Source organism: Camelus ferus, chromosome 13 (genome assembly GCF_009834535.1).
Source record: "Camelus ferus isolate YT-003-E chromosome 13, BCGSAC_Cfer_1.0, whole genome shotgun sequence".
Classification (NCBI taxonomy): Eukaryota; Metazoa; Chordata; class Mammalia; order Artiodactyla; family Camelidae; genus Camelus; species Camelus ferus.
The window spans coordinates 52,832,651-52,856,180 of record NC_045708.1 but is presented as its reverse complement, the minus strand read 5'-3'; the positions used below and the strand labels follow the sequence as shown (position 1 = coordinate 52,856,180).

At 35.3% G+C, this 23,530-nt stretch overlaps 1 protein-coding gene and 1 long non-coding RNA gene across 7 annotated transcripts in view; one reads left to right on the top strand and one right to left on the bottom strand.

Annotated features, from left to right (window-relative positions):
- Positions 1 to 6,352, bottom strand: part of LOC116668072 — a 247,036-nt gene extending 240,684 nt beyond the window's left edge. For 3 of the 4 annotated variants that reach the window (XR_004325151.1, XR_004325149.1, XR_004325150.1), the window contains exons 1-2: positions 6,219 to 6,352; positions 5,087 to 5,184 (exon numbers count right to left, since the gene is read on the bottom strand). This is a non-coding gene — a long non-coding RNA (uncharacterized LOC116668072). The remainder of the gene's footprint in view (positions 1 to 5,086; positions 5,185 to 6,218) is intronic. The other variant, XR_004325152.1, reaches the window with a different exon arrangement.
- Positions 6,353 to 6,687: 335 nt separating this feature from the next.
- Positions 6,688 to 21,701, top strand: ZRANB2 (zinc finger RANBP2-type containing 2). 3 transcript variants are annotated; one of them, XM_006191032.3, is made up of 11 exons: positions 6,688 to 6,821; positions 8,861 to 8,913; positions 9,003 to 9,111; positions 10,133 to 10,215; positions 12,647 to 12,723; positions 12,998 to 13,132; positions 14,275 to 14,441; positions 15,989 to 16,075; positions 18,019 to 18,174; positions 19,230 to 19,303; positions 19,849 to 21,701. In XM_006191032.3, the coding sequence occupies exons 1-10, from the start codon at positions 6,766 to 6,768 to the stop codon at positions 19,261 to 19,263; spliced, it is 957 nt and encodes a 318-aa protein (XP_006191094.1). In that variant the 5' UTR covers positions 6,688 to 6,765; the 3' UTR covers positions 19,264 to 19,303; positions 19,849 to 21,701. The 3 variants fall into 3 exon arrangements, with proteins under 3 accessions (XP_006191094.1, XP_006191092.1, XP_032350463.1); XM_006191030.3 differs by lacking the exon at positions 19,230 to 19,303; XM_032494572.1 differs by lacking the exon at positions 19,230 to 19,303 and having other exon boundaries at positions 6,711 to 6,825.
- The last annotated feature ends 1,829 nt before the right edge of the window (positions 21,702 to 23,530 follow it).

Below are 23,530 nucleotides of genomic sequence, written 5' to 3'. Positions count from 1 at the left end.
AGGAGATTTGTGAAGTATGTATGTATACTCACATCTTTCAACCCACTGAATTTCTAAGAATGTCAAATTGTAAAGTGTACCAAGTCAACAATGTTTAATAATTTCTTGTCATTTCTTTCAGCACATTTTAGTTTGAATTGTAGAAAGAAATCTGTGTGACAAAATATTCCTAGAGATGTATATTTGGAGTATGTGAGACTTGCCTGTCCATGAATATTCACACACATCCCAAGCACTATAATAAACTATGTTGTTCTTAAAAGAATCTGAAAGAGAAGAAGGTGGACAGTCCATTTAAGGAGTTCTTAATGCCTTGAGATAGTGACAACTGTAGTGACCATCTGTTGGAGTATTTGCCTATTCAAGAGCCGTGGCAGGCAAAATTTTTAAGATGGTTCTCCAAATTCCTGTCTCCTGGTATGCATGCCCTGTATTATACTCTGCCTTTGAGTGTGGGCAGGACCTGTTAATGTGATGGGATGTTACTCCTTGGATTAGGGGATGGAATCATTTCTCCCATGACTACTTTACGTTGTGAAAGACTCCAGTCGTGGTGGTAAGGAACAGTAATGGTAGCAGTGGCAGCAGCAGCAGCAACAGGAACCGACTGTGGGGAAATTCTCCCGCAGGCAAGTAAGCTCCATGATGCAAGAGAGCTGTGTGGTTAGGACCGGAGGGCCATCTCTAAGAGCTGAGAGAGAGCCCTGGCCAACATCTGGCAAGAAAAGGACCCTAGTCCTCTAGTTACAAGGAACTGAATTCTATCAACAACCTGAATGAGTCAGCAAGATGACCCCCAGCCCACACCCTGATTGCTATCTGGTGAGACCCTAAGCAGAGAATAAGCCATCCTGAGGCTTCTGACCTAATGAAGCTGAAGCTGATGGATAATGTGTTGCTTTAAACTGCTAAATTTGTAGTAATCAGTTACATAACACTAGAAAACTAATATGAGAATCAACAGCCATCCCACAGCTGTAAATCCCAGAGCTCCCTGGGGGCCTGGTGAACCCCACATACAGTGAGAGGAGGATATTTGTCAAGAGGGTCCTGAAGAGGAGAAACAGGGACTGAGGTCAAAAAAATCCATCCTGGTAAAGATTTAGGGTGTCCTCCTCAGAAGGGCCTGCTGACCTGGCCAGTCCCCAGTAGACAAAAGAACATTCAGGGTTTCCAATTCTGGGACCCACACAGGACTAGGTTCTGCCTTACAGGCCCTGCCAGATGGTCCCAGGCACCACAGAGAACTTACAACAGTTTGGAGGAAGGTTCTCCAAAGTAACCCCCACCAACACCCCTAGCCTGAAATTGCGGGGCTTGGTTAAAAGTCCTCTTGCTCAGGTCTAAGGGTGTAACTGTTTCTACCTGCCCTGTGAACTCAGTAGCAGGGAAAACTGGTCCATGGAAAGAAAATGATGTATAAGCAGATTCAATGGCAAGAGAGGAGAAAGCAGAGGAGAAAGTATGCTGCTTGGATGCGAGATGACTTTCAGTCTACTTCTGAATCTGTGCTGCACTCTTCCCTTCCTATTCCATCAAATGCCTTCTAATATTAATTCCCTCCTCTTTTTTGTTATTGAGCCATTTTATTATTTTTGTTATTTGCAAGCATACAAAGCTGATGCAATATCCAAAGCTAGATTCTTAGCATTGTAGTTTCAGAAACTCAAGTTTATCATTTCCACCAGGGCAAATTAACCTCTTGGGGATCAACATGTTAAGAAGACCCATAAGAAACTAACATGAACCTCAGAGTGCCAGTTTATCAATCTATAAAGAAACCTAAATCTAGAAAGAAAAACTTATACGGAGAATTTGCTCTGTGTATTTTACCATGATTGGTTAAATGTACTCAGGAGAAAAAATTATCAGAGGGTTGTTTGGTTGAGCATATAAAGTCATACCTTGTTATGGGGGCGAGGGGCAGGGGTTGGTTCCAGAACCCTAAGCAGATCCCAAAATTGGTGGATGCTCAAGATCAATAGTCAGCCTGCCCAATCAGTGGTTCCTCATTCAACCAACCCGGGATCATGTAGTACTGTATGTATTTACTGGAAAAAATTCTCTGTATAAGTGAACTAGTGTAGTCCAAACCCTTGTTGTTCATGGATCAACTCTAATTAGAAGAAAGAGAATGGATAGTCTCGGGGGATTTTTGTTTCAAGTTAGGATAGTTGAAATTCCTCTTCTATTCTAGGAATATTTCTCTTTAAAAATTAGTTTTAGTCCTTGAACTCAAGTAGCCTTCTGATTATTGCCACATATATTCTTATAATTTGTCTACTGTAATCCTAGACTTATCCCAAATCATCTTTCTGTTCACATATGATTCTCCCAGAAAATTTTCTCTAACTATAGTTGGTTAACTTTTTGGTACATTAAGCATATTATTCACCACCTCTAGTATCTATTATCTGTGAGTCTTTAATTAAAGAATTAATTAAATAATAATAGCCATTATTTACTGAGTTCTACCTATTAAGCATTTAAAGTGAGCTTTCTCACTTACTCCTTTTAGTAATTCTAGAGTACTGATACTATTATCATCACCTCTATTTCCTAGATGAAGAAACAAAATACAAATAGTTTAAGTGATTTGCCTAAGTTCACATAGTTAACAAGTGGCAGAGCTCGGCTGTGAACCCAAGAAATCTGACTATAGAGTCACCATATGTTACAATTTACAGCCTTTCACGAGGTACTTACACTTTCTAAACCTTGAAACAAAGCTAACAGTACCTTACCTGAAGATTGTTAGAAGTCTGAATGTGATAATGGATATAAAGCTCTTAGCACACTACCAAATATATAGTGTTTACTAAATAGATATCATTAGTATAATTCTCTCAGGAATATGGATTGGATTTAGGAGATTCCTACTCACCTTAATAGTGCAAACACAAACTAGATTTTAGAATGAGTTCATTCTATTGTCAGATGGCTGATCTAATCAGTCACATCAGTCTTCCAACTTCAATTCCAAATGATATTACCCAATTTCCAAAATCTGAGTACCCTCCCCTCCATTTTGCAGACTGCACATATTGCTCTAAAACTCAGTCACAACTTCACACACTCCACAACTCTGCCTAAGGTCACTGCTGCCCTAGTGACCTAAAAAGTGACTTTCACTTTCCACAAATCCCCAGATTAAATGTAGGGAATTACAGAGGTATGAGTTTCACAGATGTATGTATGTATGTATGTATATTTGTATTTATTTACCTAAATCTCTTGTTCTTTTGAGTAAGATCTACTTATTTCAAGAGCAAACATTTTATGGTTGCTTCTTAAGTTATAATTCCAGATATTTTATAACACAAGGATTAATATACCAGTAAATTTTTTTTTAAATTCTGGTCAACCAAAAAAAATTATTTTAATATATTCCAATTATGACTCTTGCAGTAAATTTAAGATTTGGAACTTTATACAAGATTATTTTTCACTGTTTTTGAATAGCAGATTTTTTTTCCTGTATATGTCTGAACATGCAAAGCACAAAACTTGCTTGATTTATCTGTATTTTAAAAAATTCTCTTTGACTCTAGAAATGTAAACTTCAGAAGTTAGATCATTGTTACCTTAAACCCTCAGTTAACTGTAGAACTGAGAACAGATCTTTTAATAGCTGTGTAATACAACTTAACATGAGTTATGGCAGATTCAACATCCTGACTGTAAGAAACCTCAGTCACTATCAGGGCCAGAAGGTATCCATTCACCAATCATACTCAGAAGGCCACAAGGGCATCTGTGATCTCTTTGCCCTTAAAGTTAGTATAATATTTAGCAAGATCTACTGAATGGAGGAGGGGGTAGGAGGGGTATGATAAGATAAGTAATTTAAGTATTTATTTCTTACAATTGTTAAAGTTTAAAAAAAAAAGCCGAAATCAAAAGTGTACAGCTCCATGAATTTCTATAAAATGAAGATATTTGTGTAACCAGAACCCAGATCATGACAAAGAATATTATCAGGATTCCAAAAGGCTCCTCATGTCCCCTTCTGGTCACTATCTGCTCCCCACTCCTGAGGGGAACCATCATCCTAGATTAGTTTGGCCTGCTTTTGAACTGCATGTACATGGACTCATATAGCATGTGTTGGTATATGTCTGGCTTTTTCAATTTAATACTGTATTTGTGAGTGACAGCCACACTCTTCAATGTGATTGCAATTGGTTTATTGTCATTGCTGTATACAGTATTCCACTGTGTGCACATGAGCTTATTTATTCAGGCTACTGTTCATAAGCAATCAGGAACCTCTGGTTTGAGTGCAGTGATGAACATTATTACATACCTCTTTAGTGAACATATGTGCGTTTCTGTTGGGAATACACATAGAAGTGGAATTTTAGGGTCATGGGGTGACTACAAGTTCAGATTTAATAGATCCTGACAAACCTACTCCAAAGTAAATGTACCAGCTGACACATCCACTAGCAGTGTATGAGAATTCTAGTTGTTTGATACCCTCTCAGATACTTGGTATTGTGTAAATTACTCATTTTAATCATTCTGATGGATGTGTAGTGGTAATCTGTATTTCTTTGGCTTGCAGTGCCAGTCAAAATGGAGTTAGACCACTACAGTTTATCTTTCCTACTGATTACAACTAAAAGTTCAGGGCAAAATACAAAAAAGCAACTACCCGAGGACTCTAAAAAGTAAACAAAAACAGGCAGATTGGGGAAGAGAATCAAAACTTGGAAAAATACCGTGTGTGTTTGTTTTTCCTATTTTCTCCCACAGCTTTGACTTGAGGCCTGGCACCTAGTGGAACTGTGGTGGCAGCACAGGGAACAGAAACAGAGAGAAACTCCATGCATCTTGCCAGATGAATGGGGAAGTGGGGTTTCTAGGAGCTCAAGTCTGTGGGAAATAACTGGCTTTTTTTCTCCTTTTTTTTTTTTCCCCCTCTGGGCTTCGACCTGAGTTAGGGCCTAGGTTTGGAGAGCTACAAAACCAAGAGAAACTGTCTTTCTAGACAAGGAAACTGGGGAAGGCAGCCTCTATGTTCTATAGAGTATGGAGGGAACACAGGTTTGGGTTGGTTTTTTTTCCCTCTGTTTTCTCTCACCTCTTTGCTCCAGTGTGGGCCCTAGGCAGCTACCGTAGCTATGGCACGAAGTTAAAACTTCAAGAGAAAACTCATATTTCTACCAGGAAAAGAAGACCCTGAAAAACAGAGTATGAGAGGAATATCAAAAGGAGGAGAGCTGGAGAAGGGGACTCCCTCATTCTATGTATGAACCCACATAAGTTCTGTGCTCACACCTTAACTGAGCATCAGCAGAGCAGACAAAAAGCTGCTGCATAGCAAAAGATATGTGAACTGAACCACATTTTAAATTACTGCCCAAGTTCCAAAATAATTCCTGAGTGTTATAAGTATAGAACAGACTCAAAGCAGCACCATAAAGCCTTTGAAAACTGAACTGACATGGCACCACCCACAGGTGAGACTCAACTTGTGATATGAACCAAACTGGACGGATGGCTTCCTAAAACAAAACAAAAAAATGAACATTCCTCAAAGGCTTTTAACAGGACCCAGAGTTTATGCAACACCATATTCCAAATGCCTTGGATAAAAATCACAATTACTCAGTACACAAAGTGCTGGAAAAATATGGCCAGCTCTCAAGGAAATATCAACAGCTGCCAACCGCTGGATAACCAAGATGTTACAATTATGAAAGACTTTAGAGCAAACATAACTAGAAAGTAGTTGAAAACGTTCTCTCCAGATATACGTCGTACTCTAAGGGGAAAAAAACCCCCCTGTATTTTTGTATCCGAGTTAATGACAAAAGCTGGGATATAGAAGGGACAGACTGTCACCCAAAGTCTTATTACCAGGATATAGCAGTAAAATTAAGTGCAGCTACATACAAATTTATGCAACAATCTAGGATGATTTAAACATATATTGTTGAGTGAAAAAAAGGTGCAGACGATTACATAACAAAAATCTATTCTTGCAAGGTTTAACCGTTTATCAAATTAAACATATATGTACATAAACTTAATTTTTAAAAAGCAAAGGAATAAACCCGAAATACAGGAGAGTATTACCTCTGAAGGAAGACCAGGGGATGGAATGGGGAAAAGGCAAAGGTAATTTTAACAAAACTGGCAATAGCCTACTTTTAAAATTCCTGATCGGGTCCCATGTGTACCATGTTTATCTATTACATCTATTTACGTACCCCAAAACAGTAAGTTTCTAAACGACATCCCATGTGCACAGTGAAAGAACAGAGTTCTCAAGCCTTCACGAAAATGACTTCAAAAACTTGAAGAGCCCACTACACCTCACCCACTTACGGTAGACGTAGCTACCTGACGCTGCAAGCCCCAAAACGAACACAGTCACTTCCGCCCCCACCTCCCTAGCTCCGCCCATCTGAGCGGAAGTACTTTCCTTTCGGGTCCTCCCGCCTGTAGGGGGCTCTCCGAGGCTCCTAGTGCCACGAAGGCCTCCCGCCTGGGCTGTCCTGGCGGCGCCTGTTAGTTTAGCTGTAGAGAATACATTTGCATTGTAACTCTTTCGGCCAGGAAAAAGTCTTACGGGCATGTTACTCTGGATAATAACGTTCAGACTCACTCCTGGCCGAGTACTCTCACTGTCAAACCCCGTCACAGTTGTGCGAGAGAGTCAGGCGGCGTGGGGACAGCCCCGGAGTGCCAAAAGTCCCCGGCCCGCTTCCTCTTCACAAGACGTAGCTGCGGGTGGCTGTGGTGGCGGCGTCCAAGATGTCGACCAAGAATTTCCGAGTCAGTGACGGTGACTGGATTTGCCCTGACAAAAAGTGAGTTCATGAGGACCCCGAATTGGAGCGGGGTCGATCGGTGGAGGCTTTCCGAGGTCGAATGGGCATTTTCCGTTTTTACGACCTCTGATGCGTTAAGCCGGGTGGAGGCGGCGAACTGCCGGCTCCCGGCGGGAAGGAGGCTCTTTCGTCTCCTCACGGTGAGGTCTTTTGGGAGCCTTTGTTTTCAGTTTATCTCCAGCGTTTCCTCGACTGTACCTCTCCAAGATAGCCAGTCGCTTTGGGGAACGAGATGGCCGACCCTTTGCCCCACACCCCGCCCCCGCCCCCGGCCGGGTTTCAGCGATACGGAAATCCTGGTCAAGGCCAGCTCGGTATCGGATCTTCCACACGTGACTTCTTGCAGAACTTTACTCTTGTTCGCTGAAAGCGTTGCTTTCTGCAACTCATCCTTTTGCTTCTCCTAGTTCACCTTGCCTTTTTTGTTTGTTTTGTTGTTGTTGGTTTTAATTCAAACCTTACGTACTCTATACTTTTTCCCACGAACACTAGCTATCTTTGGTTGGAGAAATTGACTTTATTAGCCTTCAATTTCCCCACAAAAATCGAACCTTTCGCCCCGTTAGAGCCGAAGCACATGAGGCCTGTGTTTTTTTTCTGCCTGCTCAGCCCTGGAGAATGCCTGCTGCAGAGAAACACGTGTTTTTGTGGCCCTGCCTTTTGACATTGTTGCTGAAGCCAGTGTGCGCTAGTAAAATGTTAGTTACATTTTATTGACGGGTGCTTAAATGGGTGTACCTATCTGGGGATGTACGAAAATTATGACGGAACGTAATTGTCAGAAAAAAATTGCACAACTCATGTTCCAATAAAAACCTTTGATTTCTTGTCCCTAAGCCACAGGTAGCATTTTGTGTTGTTGGTCATTTGTAGAATGATGTGCTTTTGACAGTGTCAGTAATGACAGTATACTCAAAAATTTGAGGTAGATTTTTCTGAGAGTGCGTTTCAACTCAGTTACGAATATATGAATAGAGTAATGTCTACAATGTCTATAAATCCAGAAAACATTTTCAGAATATGTTTTCAATGCTTGTTGAGGCCAAAAGGATATTCTTCAGAGGGAAAAACAACCTAAAAATTATTTGGAATGCTTCAGTTTACTGTCCATTCCGTTTTTCACATCTCTTTATTTCATTCTAGTGTAACACCTAAAAAAGTAATCAGTTATTTAAAATTTGAGCTTTACATGTTATTTAGAGCATTCAGCATGCTTTTACCGGTATGGAGATACACTATGGACCACAGTGGTGAACCCAATAATTTTTTTGTTTTTTAATTTTGTTGAATATCATCATGAAGTGTTACTCTATATGTTGATTATTGCTTGTAGTTTTTAAACTGGGTTTCAGAGGTTTGATATCACCCCAAACTCAGTTTCCTTATAATTACTGAACCTATTTATATTTTTAGTCAGTACAACCTATTTTTCTTTGTTTCTTACCATTCTACCTCCTGCTTCCAATAAGTGTTTTATTAAGATCTGTGAAGCCCTCTGTGACTTACTCATTTTCTTCCTCTTGGTCCATCCTTAGGATTTTGTATTTCTCATAGTACTTTACACAATTTTATATAATTTTATTTTCTACACTGAGGGTTACTGTAAAGTTTTTTGAACTCCCTGGTGCCTCATCAGTAATTGTTCAGTGGAGTCACATCTCAATTCAGCTTTGTAAAGAGGTTTCATCATAATTAAAGATATATGCTAATATGAGGACTCTGAGGCACAGAGATCCTAAGTGACTTACTAGGATTACATAATTAGTAAGTGAAAGATTGGAGTTTCTTATTCTCGACATGTGACTTCAAATCTTTTTTTCCGAACTAAATTGTGAGGTTTGTTTTGTTTTGTTTGGGTAGTTAACATTGACATTAACATGATATGAGATGGTGTTAGAAGTTCACAAGTTCTAGACCCAGGTATTATAGGAGGACAAATTAAAAAGTTGTGTACACAGAATTTTTTAAATTGTAAACTTTTAAAAGATGTCTCTAAATATTCTTTACTTGCTTTTCAGATGTGGAAATGTAAACTTTGCTAGAAGAACCAGCTGTAACAGATGTGGTCGAGGTAAGTATTTAAGGAAGCTTCTATTAAGATTATATATACAGATCACTTCTTTATTTCCCCAGATTCATGCTGGATTTTTCTATTTTCAGAGAAAACGACTGAGGCTAAGATGATGAAAGCTGGTGGCACTGAAATAGGAAAGACACTTGCAGAAAAGAGCAGAGGCCTATTTAGTGCTAATGACTGGCAGTGTAAAACGTACGTATCAAATTATCATCCCTGCTTTTTTCCATTATATATCTAGCCACTACTTGTTAATATTACCAGCTCTTACTAGTCACATTAACAAGCCAAAGTAACCTTTAAATCAAAGATCTGTTGATTATTATTCAGTCTGTGTCTGATATATAACTATAAAAGACTTTTAAATTCTACTTTTTAATGGTAATATTGGTTGTTACTAAGATGGATTTTATATGTATCAGTAAACAGATGCTTAAGGCGAGCTAACATTCAGAAAAAAAGAGGGAGGGGTATTTCAATGCACTAAAACCTATTTCTGTTATTAAAAATCTCAAAAACTTTTAACCTGTATCATTAATGTGAAATATATAGCAAAATTTATCTTGCCTTCTTGCACAGTTATTTTAGAATTGTATGTTGCATGGCATACATAATTATTCCTGAGTAGGTAGGTTTCTTAGTATTTTTGATTTTCAAGTACTGTATTGATTTTTCCAGTATCCATCTTTTTCTGTTACGCAGATGAATCAAATACATATGAAAGAGGACTAAGGGTCTTACACAAATTTCTGATCTTATATATAGTAAAATTAGTATTAGAGAATTTTCCAGCAATAAGTTAAGTCATTGAATTTGGTATGCTGTGGAATTCAGTTCTAGAACTGATTCCTCAAAAAAAAAAAAATTTTTTTTTTTTTAATATTTGGAGGATATAACCTTACTCTTGAGGTGAATTTGGAAACTGAGAAATTAGTAGACTCTTTCATTTAAAATGTTTTTCCCCCCAAGGCAGCAGAATTGCTATAGATAAATTTGTCATTTCTCATACAATGACAAAGGCAAGCCTTATATTGTATAGCTTTTGCTTTTCTACTTAAATAGTTCAGTCTGTTGGAATCCATGTTCTCTCTTATAGAATCCTTAAAACATTTTTTATGGTAGTGATTTCACCCTTTTTGTTTTTAAAATTCTAGAATGTCTAAAAACATACTGCTTTTCTTACAGTCTACTGATTTGATATTTTTCACTTTCAAAGTTGCAGTAATGTGAATTGGGCCAGAAGATCAGAGTGTAACATGTGTAATACACCAAAGTATGCTAAGCTGGAAGAAAGAACAGGTGAGGTACAAAAACATTCTAACTAAATGCTTTTGAAAGAACTAAAAATTGAGTTGTTAATTATATCACCTTCTCAAAAGAGCAGGGTAAATGAGGATTCTGTTTATTCTGATCTTACAGTTTTTAACTTGGTATTTTTTTCTTCATCCATAAAGTCATCTTCTGTTTCATAATTCCACAGTTTACAAAGTACAGCATCAGGGAGCCCTATCCTCACAAATTGTGACCTTAGGATACTTTGTTCCTCAACCTTTCCTCCACTGGTCTACCTGTTTGTTATTAATAATGATAGAGTAATACCTTTTTTTTTCATTCATTTGATATTTTAGTATGACAGAAAAAAGCGTAGGGGCACCTTTTAAAGTATTTATCTAAAGCTTAGGCAATAATTCTCAAACTTGGCTATGCCTTAGAATCATTTGAGAAACTTAAAAATACAGATTCCAAAACAGCTGTCAAAGGTCTTTGGAGTTGAGCCCCCAAAATCTGTAGATCATTCAGATGGTGTTGGATAACCACTGGCCTGAATAATAACCTGCCATTGACTCTGTTGTCAGCAGTGAAATGAAAATATTTACCTAAGAATATAGTTTTGCCATTACCATCAGTTAGCCGAGTTACATTATCAGTATACCTCAAATCTGACTTTATCATTCAACAACCCTTACAGTCAAAGGCTTCTTTCTATATATAGTCACTTTATCAGACTTAGACTTAGTAAACTGCTTCCCTGTTTTCTTTTCCTCCCTGACTTTAGACTATTCCATTGTATCTTTGGTTTTGGGGCATAAGAGACCCACTAAAGAATCCTTTGGACCTAGCCCTTCCAAACTGCAACAGAAATTCTAGGATCATCCCCCTCCCCCTTTTTAAAACTTTATATTCTCACATGTGAGAACCTTATAGCCTGTCTTCTTGGACATTTTTTTCTTTTTCAATCCTCACGTCCTACTCTAGTCTCCTTATTCTCAGGTAGTAGTCTTGCCTATGTACTACTGATTGGATAGATTAAGGCCGTCTACTAATAAAGGACTCTTTTTTTCTCCTTCCCTCACCTTTTTAAGGTTTACATTTTTTTCCATTTAAAAAAAAAAATCCCTCTGCCCCCCCCCCCCACCCCGTTGTTTATACTCTCTTCTTTTTAGTTTCATCATCTACTTGCCACAGAATCTTGGGATTCTTCAAGGTCCAATCCCTAAGATCTTTCTTTGCTCTGTATTTTCTATGCATTTTTTTCTAAGCCCTAAGTCTAAGTAACCATTGGCACACCATGATAATCAAATTTATGTCTTTAGCTTAGACTTCTTTGACCTGTATATTCAGGTGCCTATTCAGCATCACCATGTAAATGTCAAGCTCATTATATCCAAGCTGAATTCATGATTTTCCCTCAGGACCTGGCCCTTTTCTAGTGATCTCTTTCTCATGATTAGTATCACACATCATACGCTTGTTACATAAGCCAGAAACTCAGAAGTCCTTCGTAATAAGTCCTTTATTTCTCATCTACCTCCCAGAGTCTTTTCCTTTACTACCCTAGGTGAAGATACCACTATATGTTGTTTCTTGGAAACATTTTGCTGGTTCATTCAATCCTTAAATGTGGAAATCACTCTTTATGTCCTGTTACTGTTCTGAAATATGTGAGTTAGTTAGATTGTATTATTCTTGACCACATACCTTTCTATTATTTTTTTCAATGGGAGATATTTTCAGTCTCAGCTAAGCGTACAACAGAGACCTGGCAGTCTAAATTGTAGATTTTAGTTGTGACATCAAACGATAATGGTTTACTAATCTTGATTGCTTTCTAATAGAATATTTTGAAAATACTGAAAAGTTTATTGGTTTCAGAAAACTTGAGTGACTTCAGCCATGTATTTAAAATAGTTGCATTAAAACCAGTTTGGATGTCCTTTATCATGTCACTTGATTTGCCTACATAACTAAGAATTTTCTAAGCTATAGCTACATTTTGGCCTGGCAAAATTTCAGTGTATCAGAGGATTTCAGAGTGTTTGCAACTGGTAAACAGTGAAATTTGATTGTTGGTTCTTACTGAGCCCACTTCTCCCAGAAGAATTATAATAAACTACAGAGAAAACTCCTTTTAAAACTTGGTTATAGCAGAAGTTTAAGGAGGTGTTTTCCAATCGTACATTCCATGCATTAGTCAAGTCATACAGGACATTGTGAAATTGAGAAGAGGTAGAAATATAGCCACAAACGTTTCCAGCTGTGAATCTAACTTGGAGACTGTTCTTTGTAGTGACTTTTTTTTTTTTTTTTAAAGACCGGTAATTTATTACAGACAAGTGCTGTGGATAGGATTTTCTTTTTTTTTTTTTTCCTATTGCTTAGAGGTGATTTTGACACATTTCTGTTATTTTGATGGATTGTCATAGGATAACAATTTATGCCCCTTTTTTAGGATATGGTGGTGGTTTTAATGAAAGAGAAAATGTTGAATATATAGAAAGAGAAGAATCTGATGGTGAATATGATGAGGTAAGCTATATGTTAGTGTACGAGTTGAATGCAACTTAGAGAAACATGTTAGAAAATGTCTCAAATGCAAAAGGAAAATACTAAATGTATCTCATGTTTGTAAGTATACTTTGAGTCTTTTATAGCAGCTTAGCATTTTGTAGGAAATTGTGATTAACTTAAATATAATTGACATAAAAAATATATTGATCAGAATATGTAAAAGTGACTTTTTAGAAAAATCTTAATGTTAGTAGTTTCAGCTAACAGGAATATTATGAAACTTCTTCTCTAGTTTGGACGTAAAAAGAAAAAATACAGAGGGAAGGCAGTTGGTCCTGCATCTATTTTAAAGGAAGTTGAAGATAAAGAATCTGATGGAGAAGAAGAGGATGAGGATGAAGACCTTTCTAAGTATAAATTAGATGAGGTAATTGATTTCCTTGTTATATTTTCCCTTTGTCTTATTCGAGCTATGGCATAACATTTGAATGTGTTTGACAGCCTTTGGCCCATAGTGAGGATATGTTCTCCAGTGTAATCATTTGTTTTCACAAAGATTTTGAAATTCCACTCTGCGAAGCACTATTCTGGCTCTGGAGATACAATAAGGACTGAGATAGAACTAGTCTTCTCTTAATGAAACTTAAATTCTACAGAGGGAAAGACATAAATGGACAAGATAGTTTGGATATCAATACTGTCTTGATACACTGTGATAAGAGATCATTAGAAGAGCTACTTTGGTTCCAATGGATGGGAGATTCCTGAGGAAGTAAAATTTGAGCTAAGACTTGAATGAGAAAAATGATATGAAGGAGCCTAAGGTCAAAGCACTTTTAGGCAGTGAGAGCAGCAAGTGAAGTTTCCCTAGTAGAAAGCAAGCCAGCAATATTCAAAAAATCATATATAGGCTAGTGTGGTTAGACCAGAGGAGAGAATGTGACAGAGGGGACAACAACCACATCAGATCTAGTGATAACTTATTCTGTGGGGCCTGAGTATAAAATTTTATGGATGAGTAGATCCAGATTAAGGGTACTTTGGGGTCTAAACATAGGAGGCCCTCAAACGCAACTAAACAAATGTGGAACGATTTTTATAAACAAACAAATGAGGTATATTATCTAATGTGTTTCAAAAGGATGACTGTCAACATACTGAAATATTGAGGAGACAGTATGGATTCCCAAAGTTAGGGAGACTAGTCTAAAAGATTATGGTAGTGTACCAGTGGAAAGAATGAAGTTGTGAACCTAAGACTTAAGGGAAGTGGTTTCAAGAACTTTTAAAGGAGTAAAACTGAAAATTCTTGACAGCTCATTTGGTAATACATTGTGACAGAAAAAAGGGGACATGAGTGTGACTTCTATGTTTACTTCTTTGGAATGTCTAAGACAGTCATTGAGTCTCTTTAGCTGAGATGAGGAATATTTCAGGTTTGAGAATGAATTTGCTGAGATGTTAGTGATATAGCCATATGGAGATGTCCACTACACGGAGCTAGTCATTCCTAGTAGATAGCTTCGATATCTAAATGTTTAAATATAATTGATCCTGAATTTTTGATAGGATGAGGATGAAGATGATGCTGATCTCTCAAAATATAATCTTGATGCCAGTGAAGAAGAAGATAGTAATAATAAAAAGAAATCTAATAGACGAAGTCGCTCAAAGTCTCGGTCTTCACGATCTTCATCACGCTCATCCTCCCACTCGAGTTCAAGGTCTAGGTCCAGGTAAACGGGTACAGGTCAAGGGTAACACCAGTCAAAATGTCAGTATCTAACTTCTTTATTTATAAATTTTGTTTTTCTTGGCTAAATAAACTTTCCTTTTCTTTTAGAGTTTTCATTCAAATCACCTCTTAAAAGATAATTTTCTTTATCTTAGTTCCAGGAAGTTATTATTGTCCAGAAATTTCAGAAATGCAAAATTTTAATATGAAACTTAACCTTAGGCTGTTTAAGCACCATGCCTTTTATTAAAATAGACTTGAACAATTCAATTAAATCATTATAAATGATACTTAGTTACCTCATCATTATATATGATATTCAGTTACCTTAGAAAGTTTTAAGTAAATAAAGTGAAGATTGATTTATATTTCCACTGATGACACTGAAGACTAGTACAGAAATTTTCTAGGCATTAAATTGTTGCTTATTACACAGTGCTTTAGTAACTTTGGTATAGATATTCTGAATAAAGGAGCAAATTCAGCTGTATTAGTTCTATGGTCTTCATGTTCATACTTTATGGAGCTGTCCAGTAATAAATTAGAGGATTTAATTGGTTTTGTACTTGAATATTAGTTTTGTTAAGTAAAATTTTAATAAATATTCCCTGATTGTGTAATCAACAATAAAAATAAAATTTGGGGTGAGAAAAAGCAATACCTTTTATAAGCAGTGTTCCCTTGAACTCCTATTCGGTCAAGTGAAACCATGAGCAATGAATTTTAACTGTAGTGAAGAATAAAATACTAGCTAATTGAGTACTTAACAGTTAGATAGTTGTTACTGAGTACTATAAAGCCTGGAAGCTTAAAAGTGTGGTTAGAAAGATACTAGTTTTAAGGTGAAAATGTAATCTTTTTCTGTAGATTATTATTTTCAGGGACAAATTAAATGTATAAATTAGATTAATAAAATTTATTTCATTTGTTTTTTTTTTTTATTCAAATAGGCCATATCTCCACTTGTGTCACTTTTTAGTAATATAATTACCTAAAACAATGGCAGGATTGTTAATGTATTTTTCCTTTAATTCTCTAACCTTTGAGGAGATGGGAAAACATAGAAGTTAAAAACATACACATGTCAAAATTTAAGCTTCATACTAGCTAGTGATCAAGGAAATAGAAGGACTTTATAAGGGAAATTGACAGAAATATTTCACAGACGTTAAATATGAATTGCAACATTCACTATTCCTGGATGTGTAAGTCTCAGAATACTATTAACTATTTGTGAACATTAAATATTCAATGTTAATTAATGACAATGCTGGATGTTTTTATTTGTATAATCTTGAATGATTTTGAGTGATTTTGTGGAACTTGGAAAGTAATAGTTGATCATTTTCAAAAATTATCTATTAAGTTTTGGCATAAATTTTAAAATGGAACAATAAGTTTAGTTACTTTAAAATATTGTGTTTTGAAGATATATGTCCTAAATAGTTATTATATGAAAATGAATTCTAATGCATATTTTTCTTTCAGTGTTCGTATCACAGCTCAATAAAATGGTCCTGGAAAAAAAAATCATTCCATGTGTTCCAGGTCCCGTTCAAGAAGTTCTTCCAGTTCGCAGTCAAGATCTCGTTCCAGTTCCAGAGAACGTTCGAGATCTCGTGGGTCGAAATCAAGGTGAATGAGGTAGCATCTCTCTGTAAAGCAGAGAGAAAAAAATATTTAAAGGCTGCAGAAGGTGTTGCTGCTTTTTTTCTCTTATTTTGCTTCTACTTGTCGATTTTATTTTAGCATTAGAAAACTAATGCACTTGCCTCAGCTTAATTTTCTCACCATGAGACATTTCCATTACAAGCAGTGTGCCAAGACATTCCCATGATTGAATTAAGGTGGTTATTTTGGCATTATGCAAGCTTTGCTATATTTGTGCTAAAATGTGATGAATAGGAAGATGGAGCCAAGTCTTATCACCAGATGTCTATTCATTAAAGTTATATTTGCAATGGTAGTTAAAATTAGAGACACGCAAATTAAAAGTTTACTTGGTTTTTTAGAGAAAGAAAAATAACGCTGCCTCAAAACAGATTTTCTTTTGCAAGACAGTTTCAATATTTACAGAAACAATTTTGTCATTTATATCAGGTGAAGTTTCTGGAGGGCTTTATTTTCATTTCTCTGTAATATTACACAGTATTATGCATAGTATGTGTAATATGTAAGACGTGTAGACACTTCTTAAATTACACAAACTAAATCAAGAAGTCTGGTTGGTTAGTCTAGGTAGAAGGTGATCTTCAAGTAAACATTCTTGTTAACTTCAGGTAGCATTTAGTCAGACCTACAGAGGCAAAAATAATTTGTAAAGATGCAAATGAGAAACTAGCTTTTAGTCTCAAAGTTTTTTTCTAAACTTAGTCAAAATATGCTGCTTTCTTTTTAAGTTAATTTATTGATCTATTAAAAGCACGTGTCATAAATAAGAAAATAACTGAAATTCCACTTGTGTGGAACTTCACGCTGAAGTGTAGTGATAGCTATTTTGGTAAAATGATTGCTTAATAGTTTATTAGAGCCAACTCTAGCATTAGAGGGCAACTGCAATTTAACAACATTAAGGAGAAACGATTGATGAGCACACTTGTATTAAGCCAATACAAAATAAGAGCAAATGAGTTTATTCTTATCATTATTATGTATTATCAATGTTCTAGTTCTTTTGCTTGAGTGCTTCTTAGGTGAAGATTCTTAAATCCTAGTTCCCTTTGGGAAGCACTTTGATTAACATTTACAGAACAGCCTTCATATTCTTTGCAAACATTTTTTTCATTGCTTATAACTTTCCAAAGAATTCTCCTTTTGGGCTTTCTGATTTTATTTTAAGCCCAAAGGTGAATTTTTTGGGAAGTTTGAGCTAAATTACTTCAACCAAAATATGTAAATGAAGAAAAAAATTGTATTTAAACATTTGCACATTACCTCTACCTGAAACATGTGAATGTCAACACTTCATTCTTCATGGATAGTGATCTTTCATAAAAATAAATATTGTTAATATAAATTGTTTTGAAAGTTATTCATTTTATTTTTTCTTTGAATATTTAGCAGTTTAATAGCTACTGTTCTTTGTCATTTTGTCCCCCTGCTTTTTCTGTAGCAACTTAACTAATAGTTGCATAGTTCCACAAAGAATTGTTACACTTATTTTCCTCAGGGAGTTGTATGATACAGTTTTTTGACCACATGGAGATGTAGTTTCTAGACACAAAGTCGTGCAAATGCCCAGTTACCTGTTGGTTTTGCTATTTATATATACTTTAAAATGAAAGCCTTAAATTAAAAAAAAATTAAGATTCTCCTTTAATATATTAAGCTGGTTTTTAATTACAAGTAATGAGCACTTAGAATCTTTAAAGGTGACGAAATTAAAGTAAATGTATTTAAATAGAGTTGAGTTCATGGTTGAACCAGAAGTCTTCTGTTGAATAAGCTGTAAGTATTCTTTCTTACAAAATTTTTATAGTTATAAATTCTTATTTGTTTATTTTTGGAGCTATTAACTAAACTATTTACCTCATTTCTTCTTTTAATGAAATGTTTGATTTGTTTCTCAATCAATGAAGATCCAGCTCCAGGTCCCACAGGGGCTCTTCTTCCCCACGAAAAAGATCTTATTCAAGTTCATCATCATCTCCTGAGAGGAACAGAAAGAGAAGTCGTTCTAGATCTTCATCTGGTGATCGCAAAAAAAGACGAACAAGATCACGGTCACCCGAAAGGTTTGGGTTTCTGTAGAAATAAGAATGGGTGTTCTTAAGTGTGTTTAATAGATTAAGTAACTTCTTAGTCAAGGATTAGGTTTTCATTGTCTCCTTTGTTCCCACTTTAAATTATTCTTTTCAACTTTGAACTTCAAAAAACAGATTACTTTGTTTATCCTGTGTGCTTTGACCAAGTTGTTCAGAAAAGTTGTAGAGCAAAACACTCTTCTGCTATCTGATTATTTTATTGTTTAGATTTTTATTTTTATATATAATTATAGCCAACTCTCGGTTATTTTGTCTTTCAAGATTTTAATTCAGAAGCTGTGTGATGATGTAATTTAGAGGTTGATTTTTATAGGTATTTATGCTATTGATTTTACATTAAATATTAGAAACTGTAGAATTCTAGGGCATTTAGTAAGAAAATTAACTACTATAGATCATTGGAAATCTGTCCTCATTTAAATATGTGTAAATACATTTCTGCAGCAAATTATTGTTTCATGCCCTTTGTCTATAAGGAAATTGTTCTTGTAGCTAATAGATTTTTCATCTTACAATCTGAATCCATTTTTTGTAGAGAAAGAACTTTACTAGATTATTTTATCTATGTTTACATTTTTAAAATTTGGATAGTGTGTCATCCATCTTTCAGCCTTTTCTGCAGCAGACTAATTATTCTTTATCTCTCTCTTGGTTCTTAATGTCTAATTATATAGTCATTTTAATGGCTTCCTTAATAATCTTTGCAAATTCTTTATATCCTTTCAGCTTGTGAAAGTAAAGATTAGATAAAACCTGATTTTTTGGTGCATTCAGTGGTAGGATTACCTCTACTTGTACATAAGGATTGGTTTTGCTTCTTCCCATTTTGAAGTTTAGATATTAAGGTTACACACAACTAGTCTAGTTTCTGTGCATTTGTTCCTTTGTGAGAAAACTACGCTGTACTTGAATGAAATTCATTCTGTTGCTTTTTTGCCACTTCTGCACATTTTTATCTTAGCCACATATAATCCCCCTAGTTTGTTGTCATCTAAACTTAATGAACATGTTCTCTATTCCATAAGCCAGGTGATTGGTGAAAACACTAAACAACCCTGAGCCCAGGGCCAGCCCCTCGGAACACCACTACTTTACCCAGGTTGATATATTGACTTATTCATATTAGCTGCATGAATATAATCCTGTAACTAATTGTACAATCATCTTATGTGACCTAGATTTCCAAAACATGATTATTTATGGATATATATTTGCATATACAGTCAGAAGCCTTGCTGTACCTGTTTTACATGTAGACTTACCAGACTGTCTACAGTGTATCACAGAATGACTTGGGCACATTGTCATTACCAAGTTTATATGCCTTTGTTGTATATTAATCTAATTTTATATAATTTTGCAAGGCCTTCCTTTATTACCTTAAATAATTGAGAGGTGGCTATATCTTGAGGTATTTTTAAATTATAGAGAATTTTTAATTATTGTTACACTACTACTGGGCTCATATCCTAGGTTTAAGTACTAGTTAATTGTATGTATTTAAGTTTATATCCTAGATTTTAATTATTCATTTTGTCAGTGTAATGAGGTCTAATTTTTTTTATATTCTCGAAGTCTTATGATTGAGTGCTGATTTGAGCTCCAGCTCACTAGATTACCTGCTTTCTCCATTATGTCTTACAGGCACCACAGGTCATCTTCTGGATCATCCCATTCTGGTTCCCGTTCAAGTTCAAAAAAGAAATAATGTATTAAAATTTACATCTTAAAAAAAAAAAAGTCCAGTACAATGCATGAAGCATATTTTTTTAAGAAGTTGGTGTCTTACTTGGTCAGAAGTGCTAAATCTGCTAGTAGAGGTGCATGCCTTTCATTGCTTTTCAGAACAATACAGCTGTGTTTATTTGTGAAATTAAAAGTAAATAGTATTTTAAGCCATAATGTCCCAAAATAGATGGCTCTGTTTATCATTCATTATTTACAGCCATTTGCTTCATTTGAAACCATCTCAGCTATAACAAAGTACTATGTTTCTAATTTGAACTCTTGTTTTTCTCATCTCCAAATATGAACTGTCTGTTGACTTGAGACAGCATTACCTAGGCTTGTCTGGACTTTGAGCGTGGAGGCAAGACTGTGGTAAAGTAGTTGGAAACAGTCTGTATAAGTTAATCTGGGGAGAGGAGTCAATCTATTTATGTTAACCTATGTCGAAATAAATCTTAACAGAAAAATTTAACGAGTTGTAAAACAGTCAACTGGAAATTTCTTTATTTTGAAATTCCCTAATTTAAGGGTGCCTTAGAATCATTGTCTGTTTTATCCACTTTTGTAAGTTTAATACTGAAAAATTTTGTGAATTGCAAAGGAAAAGGGTGTTATTTCTCCCTTTCTATTTGCAGCAAGAATGCCTAATAGTTTATCTCTTCTCTACGATGGCTGATGAGAAAAACATCTTATTTTAAAATGTTTATTCTAACATTTTAAGAAGCTCTGTGTGATACCCTTTAAAAATCCCGTTATCGCATATGATAGGGTAAGCAGAGATTAAACCATGGTTAATGAAGAACCAATTGAAGAAAGCTTTTGAATTATATTTCTCTTTGGGTGAAGACCAACAGAGACATTGTGAATTTAAGTACACATATGCTTTGAAATGTTTAACTTTAAACATGCTGCATAAAGTTTTCTTCTGAGTAACGGATGCTTATTTTCTCATGACATAAGCAGGAATAATTGTTCCTATTCCCTTGAAATTACTTATGGCTTAAAATACTTTCAGGGTTTGTTTTATTTCTCAAAATTAAAATCTGGTCATTTGAGCTCTATTTTGTCTTCTGATTTAAAGAAAAAAAGATTTCTCTTAACAGTATCTTCAGTGACAATGCAAGGTAAGTATATTAAGGGAAACCGACAGCTGTGCTTGGGAACTTTTTGTCATGGGGATCGATACCCACTTTTTCTTGTTTTGGTTTGTTTCTCCTTAACTTACTGCAATTAAAAATTAAAATGTTTTAAGATATTTAGTAGGCAGACCAAAATTATATTTGTTTTTTATTTTAAAATGAGTGATTTTTCTCTTCAACTGATCTAAAGATAAAAGCAAAATAGCTTATGTAGAAATATTTTGATAATATTTTTACAATGAACTTCCCCTTGTTTTTTTATGTCTTAATTTTTCTTTGCTACATTTACTGTAGGTTGCACAAGAACTTTTACTCTTGTAATTGTGCCTCAGACTTCTTGAAAGTCCACCTTCTAAATTGCCCAGATGATCTTCTAGATTCTACATGTTACCGTTGGTTTATTCTTGTGCTTTCTGTATTTAAAACTTTGGCTGTACTAATAAGAAAATGCAAGAATTTAGCTAATAGTAGTTTACAGACAATTGAAATGATTATGATTTTATTTGGTTTAACTAAGCTGTGTTAGTTCATTTCATAAGGAAATGATGCTGTAGACAAATGTAAATAAAGCTTGTGAGTCAAGCATCAAGTTGTGTTTGTTAGAAATAAATTAGAATTTTTAAGCTGTGATTTAATGTTCATTTTTAAGCTATTTAAGTCTGGTTTGTTACTTTGGGTTGTGCATTTTAAACTCCCTATATTCACTTATCCTTTGTGTAATGTCACCTTATTTTTGTATATGAATGCTTGGTTTAAAACATTCCAAAGCTACGATCACTATATAATGTTGGGTACTTAACAATTTTTGTGACCTTTTTTTTTTTTTTTTAACAGTAGCCAAATTAGTTGAAGACTTTATGCCAGAATATTAAATACCTCATTCCATGTGGTAGAATAGTGCACCACTGTGTGCTTCCTGAATTATTCTGTCACTTAAGCATCCAACAGCTATCCCTCTTAACTGCTAAGTGTTCTTAATTTTCCATTCAGAATCCTTTTATCCAAACAGTATTAAATGGTGTCTGGTAACAAATGCCCGAATTCAGAGCAAGCTCTAAGCATAAGACTATCTCTAGGCACAAGGTAAACTAGTCTTTGTTTTCTTTCTCATCTCTTGGTATTTGGCATCCACAACCAGTGTTGTAGATACTGGTAAAAAGGTAGAGAATTGCTACCTTCTGACCCCTGTTTTTGACATAATTTTTAGGGATGTTTGTTTTTTGTTTGTTTTTGTTTGTTTTTAATAGAAATAACCTTATAGCTTTCCTGAGCTGGAAATAGTTTTATTTCTGGAAAACAGAGTGGATAGTTTTAACTAAAAGACAGTTTAAGGTATGTAACAGTGATTTGCAGGCATTATGTAATTCTCCTTGTCACCTTTACATACTATTGTTTTTTCCTTGTTTTACAAAACGGAAGGTTACAACTTAAGGAAATTAAAAACTTCTCAAGGGAGTCACAGAAGTGGCTGAATGGGGATTTGCCCCTAAGTCTGACGGCAGAATTAGTGTTCCCTCTGATAACCTTACCAAATAATCTGAGAAGGTAAATGTTAAGCCAAACTGGTCAGATTTTTTTTTTTTAATGATTTGGTGAACTGGTGTTAATTTCAATCATTTATAGGTAGGTAGACAGATGGTAGACAGACATACTATTTTGAAGTAACTTTAGATTTACAGAAAAGGTTTCAAAGATAGTATACAGAGTTCCCATATACCTCCATCCAGTTTCAACCATTGTTAGCATATTGCCATGTAATTTTATTAAAACTAAGAAACCAGCATTGGCATATTACTATTACACTCCAGAGTTTATTTGAATTTAACAGTTTTTTCATTAGTCTATTCCAGGGTACCACATTACACTTGTTTGTCATATTTCTTCAGTCTCCTCTAGTCTGAGTTTTTCATTCTTTCCTTGCTTTTGATAACTTAACAGTCTAGAGGAGTACCGGCAGGGTATACTTTAGAATGTCTCTCATCCTGAGTTTGCCTGGTTTTTCTTGTGATTAGACTGGGGTTTGGGTTTTTGGAGCAAATACCCTAGAGGTAAACAGCCCTTCCCATCACACCATGTCAGGGATACATGATACCCATATGACATCACTGGGAATGTTAACCTTAATCATTTGATTAAGGTAGGAATTATCTTAAATCACCATTGTAGTTCGTGTTTTTTTGTTTGTTTGTTTGTTTTTCTTAATCGACTCCATTCTTTGGAATCAAGTTACTAAGTATAGCCCACCTTCAGGGTGGGGACAGGGAGAATTAACCTCACATCCTAGAGGTGAGGGGCGGAGGCTACCTGAATTCTTATCTTAGAAAGGTTTGTCTCTTATTTATTTATATTTGTGTGGTGGACTTCCTCATGTTTATTTTATACTTTAAGTCATAGTTCAACGCTTTGGGTTTTGGTTTTTTGCTCAGATTGTTCTGGCTTTGGCCACTGAGAGTCACTTC

What these genes read in the sequence shown, in the direction of transcription:
- ZRANB2 (XM_006191030.3), top strand. Translation starts at nt 6,766, where the DNA reads ATGTCGACCAAGAATTTCCGAGTCAGTGACGGTGACTGGATTTGCCCT. An exon ending in CTGTAACAGATGTGGTCGAG is followed by an intron (nt 8,914 to 9,002) that starts GTAAGTATTTAA and finishes TTCTATTTTCAG; the next exon opens with AGAAAACGACTGAGGCTAAG. An exon ending in CTGATGGTGAATATGATGAG is followed by an intron (nt 12,724 to 12,997) that starts GTAAGCTATATG and finishes CTTCTTCTCTAG; the next exon opens with TTTGGACGTAAAAAGAAAAA.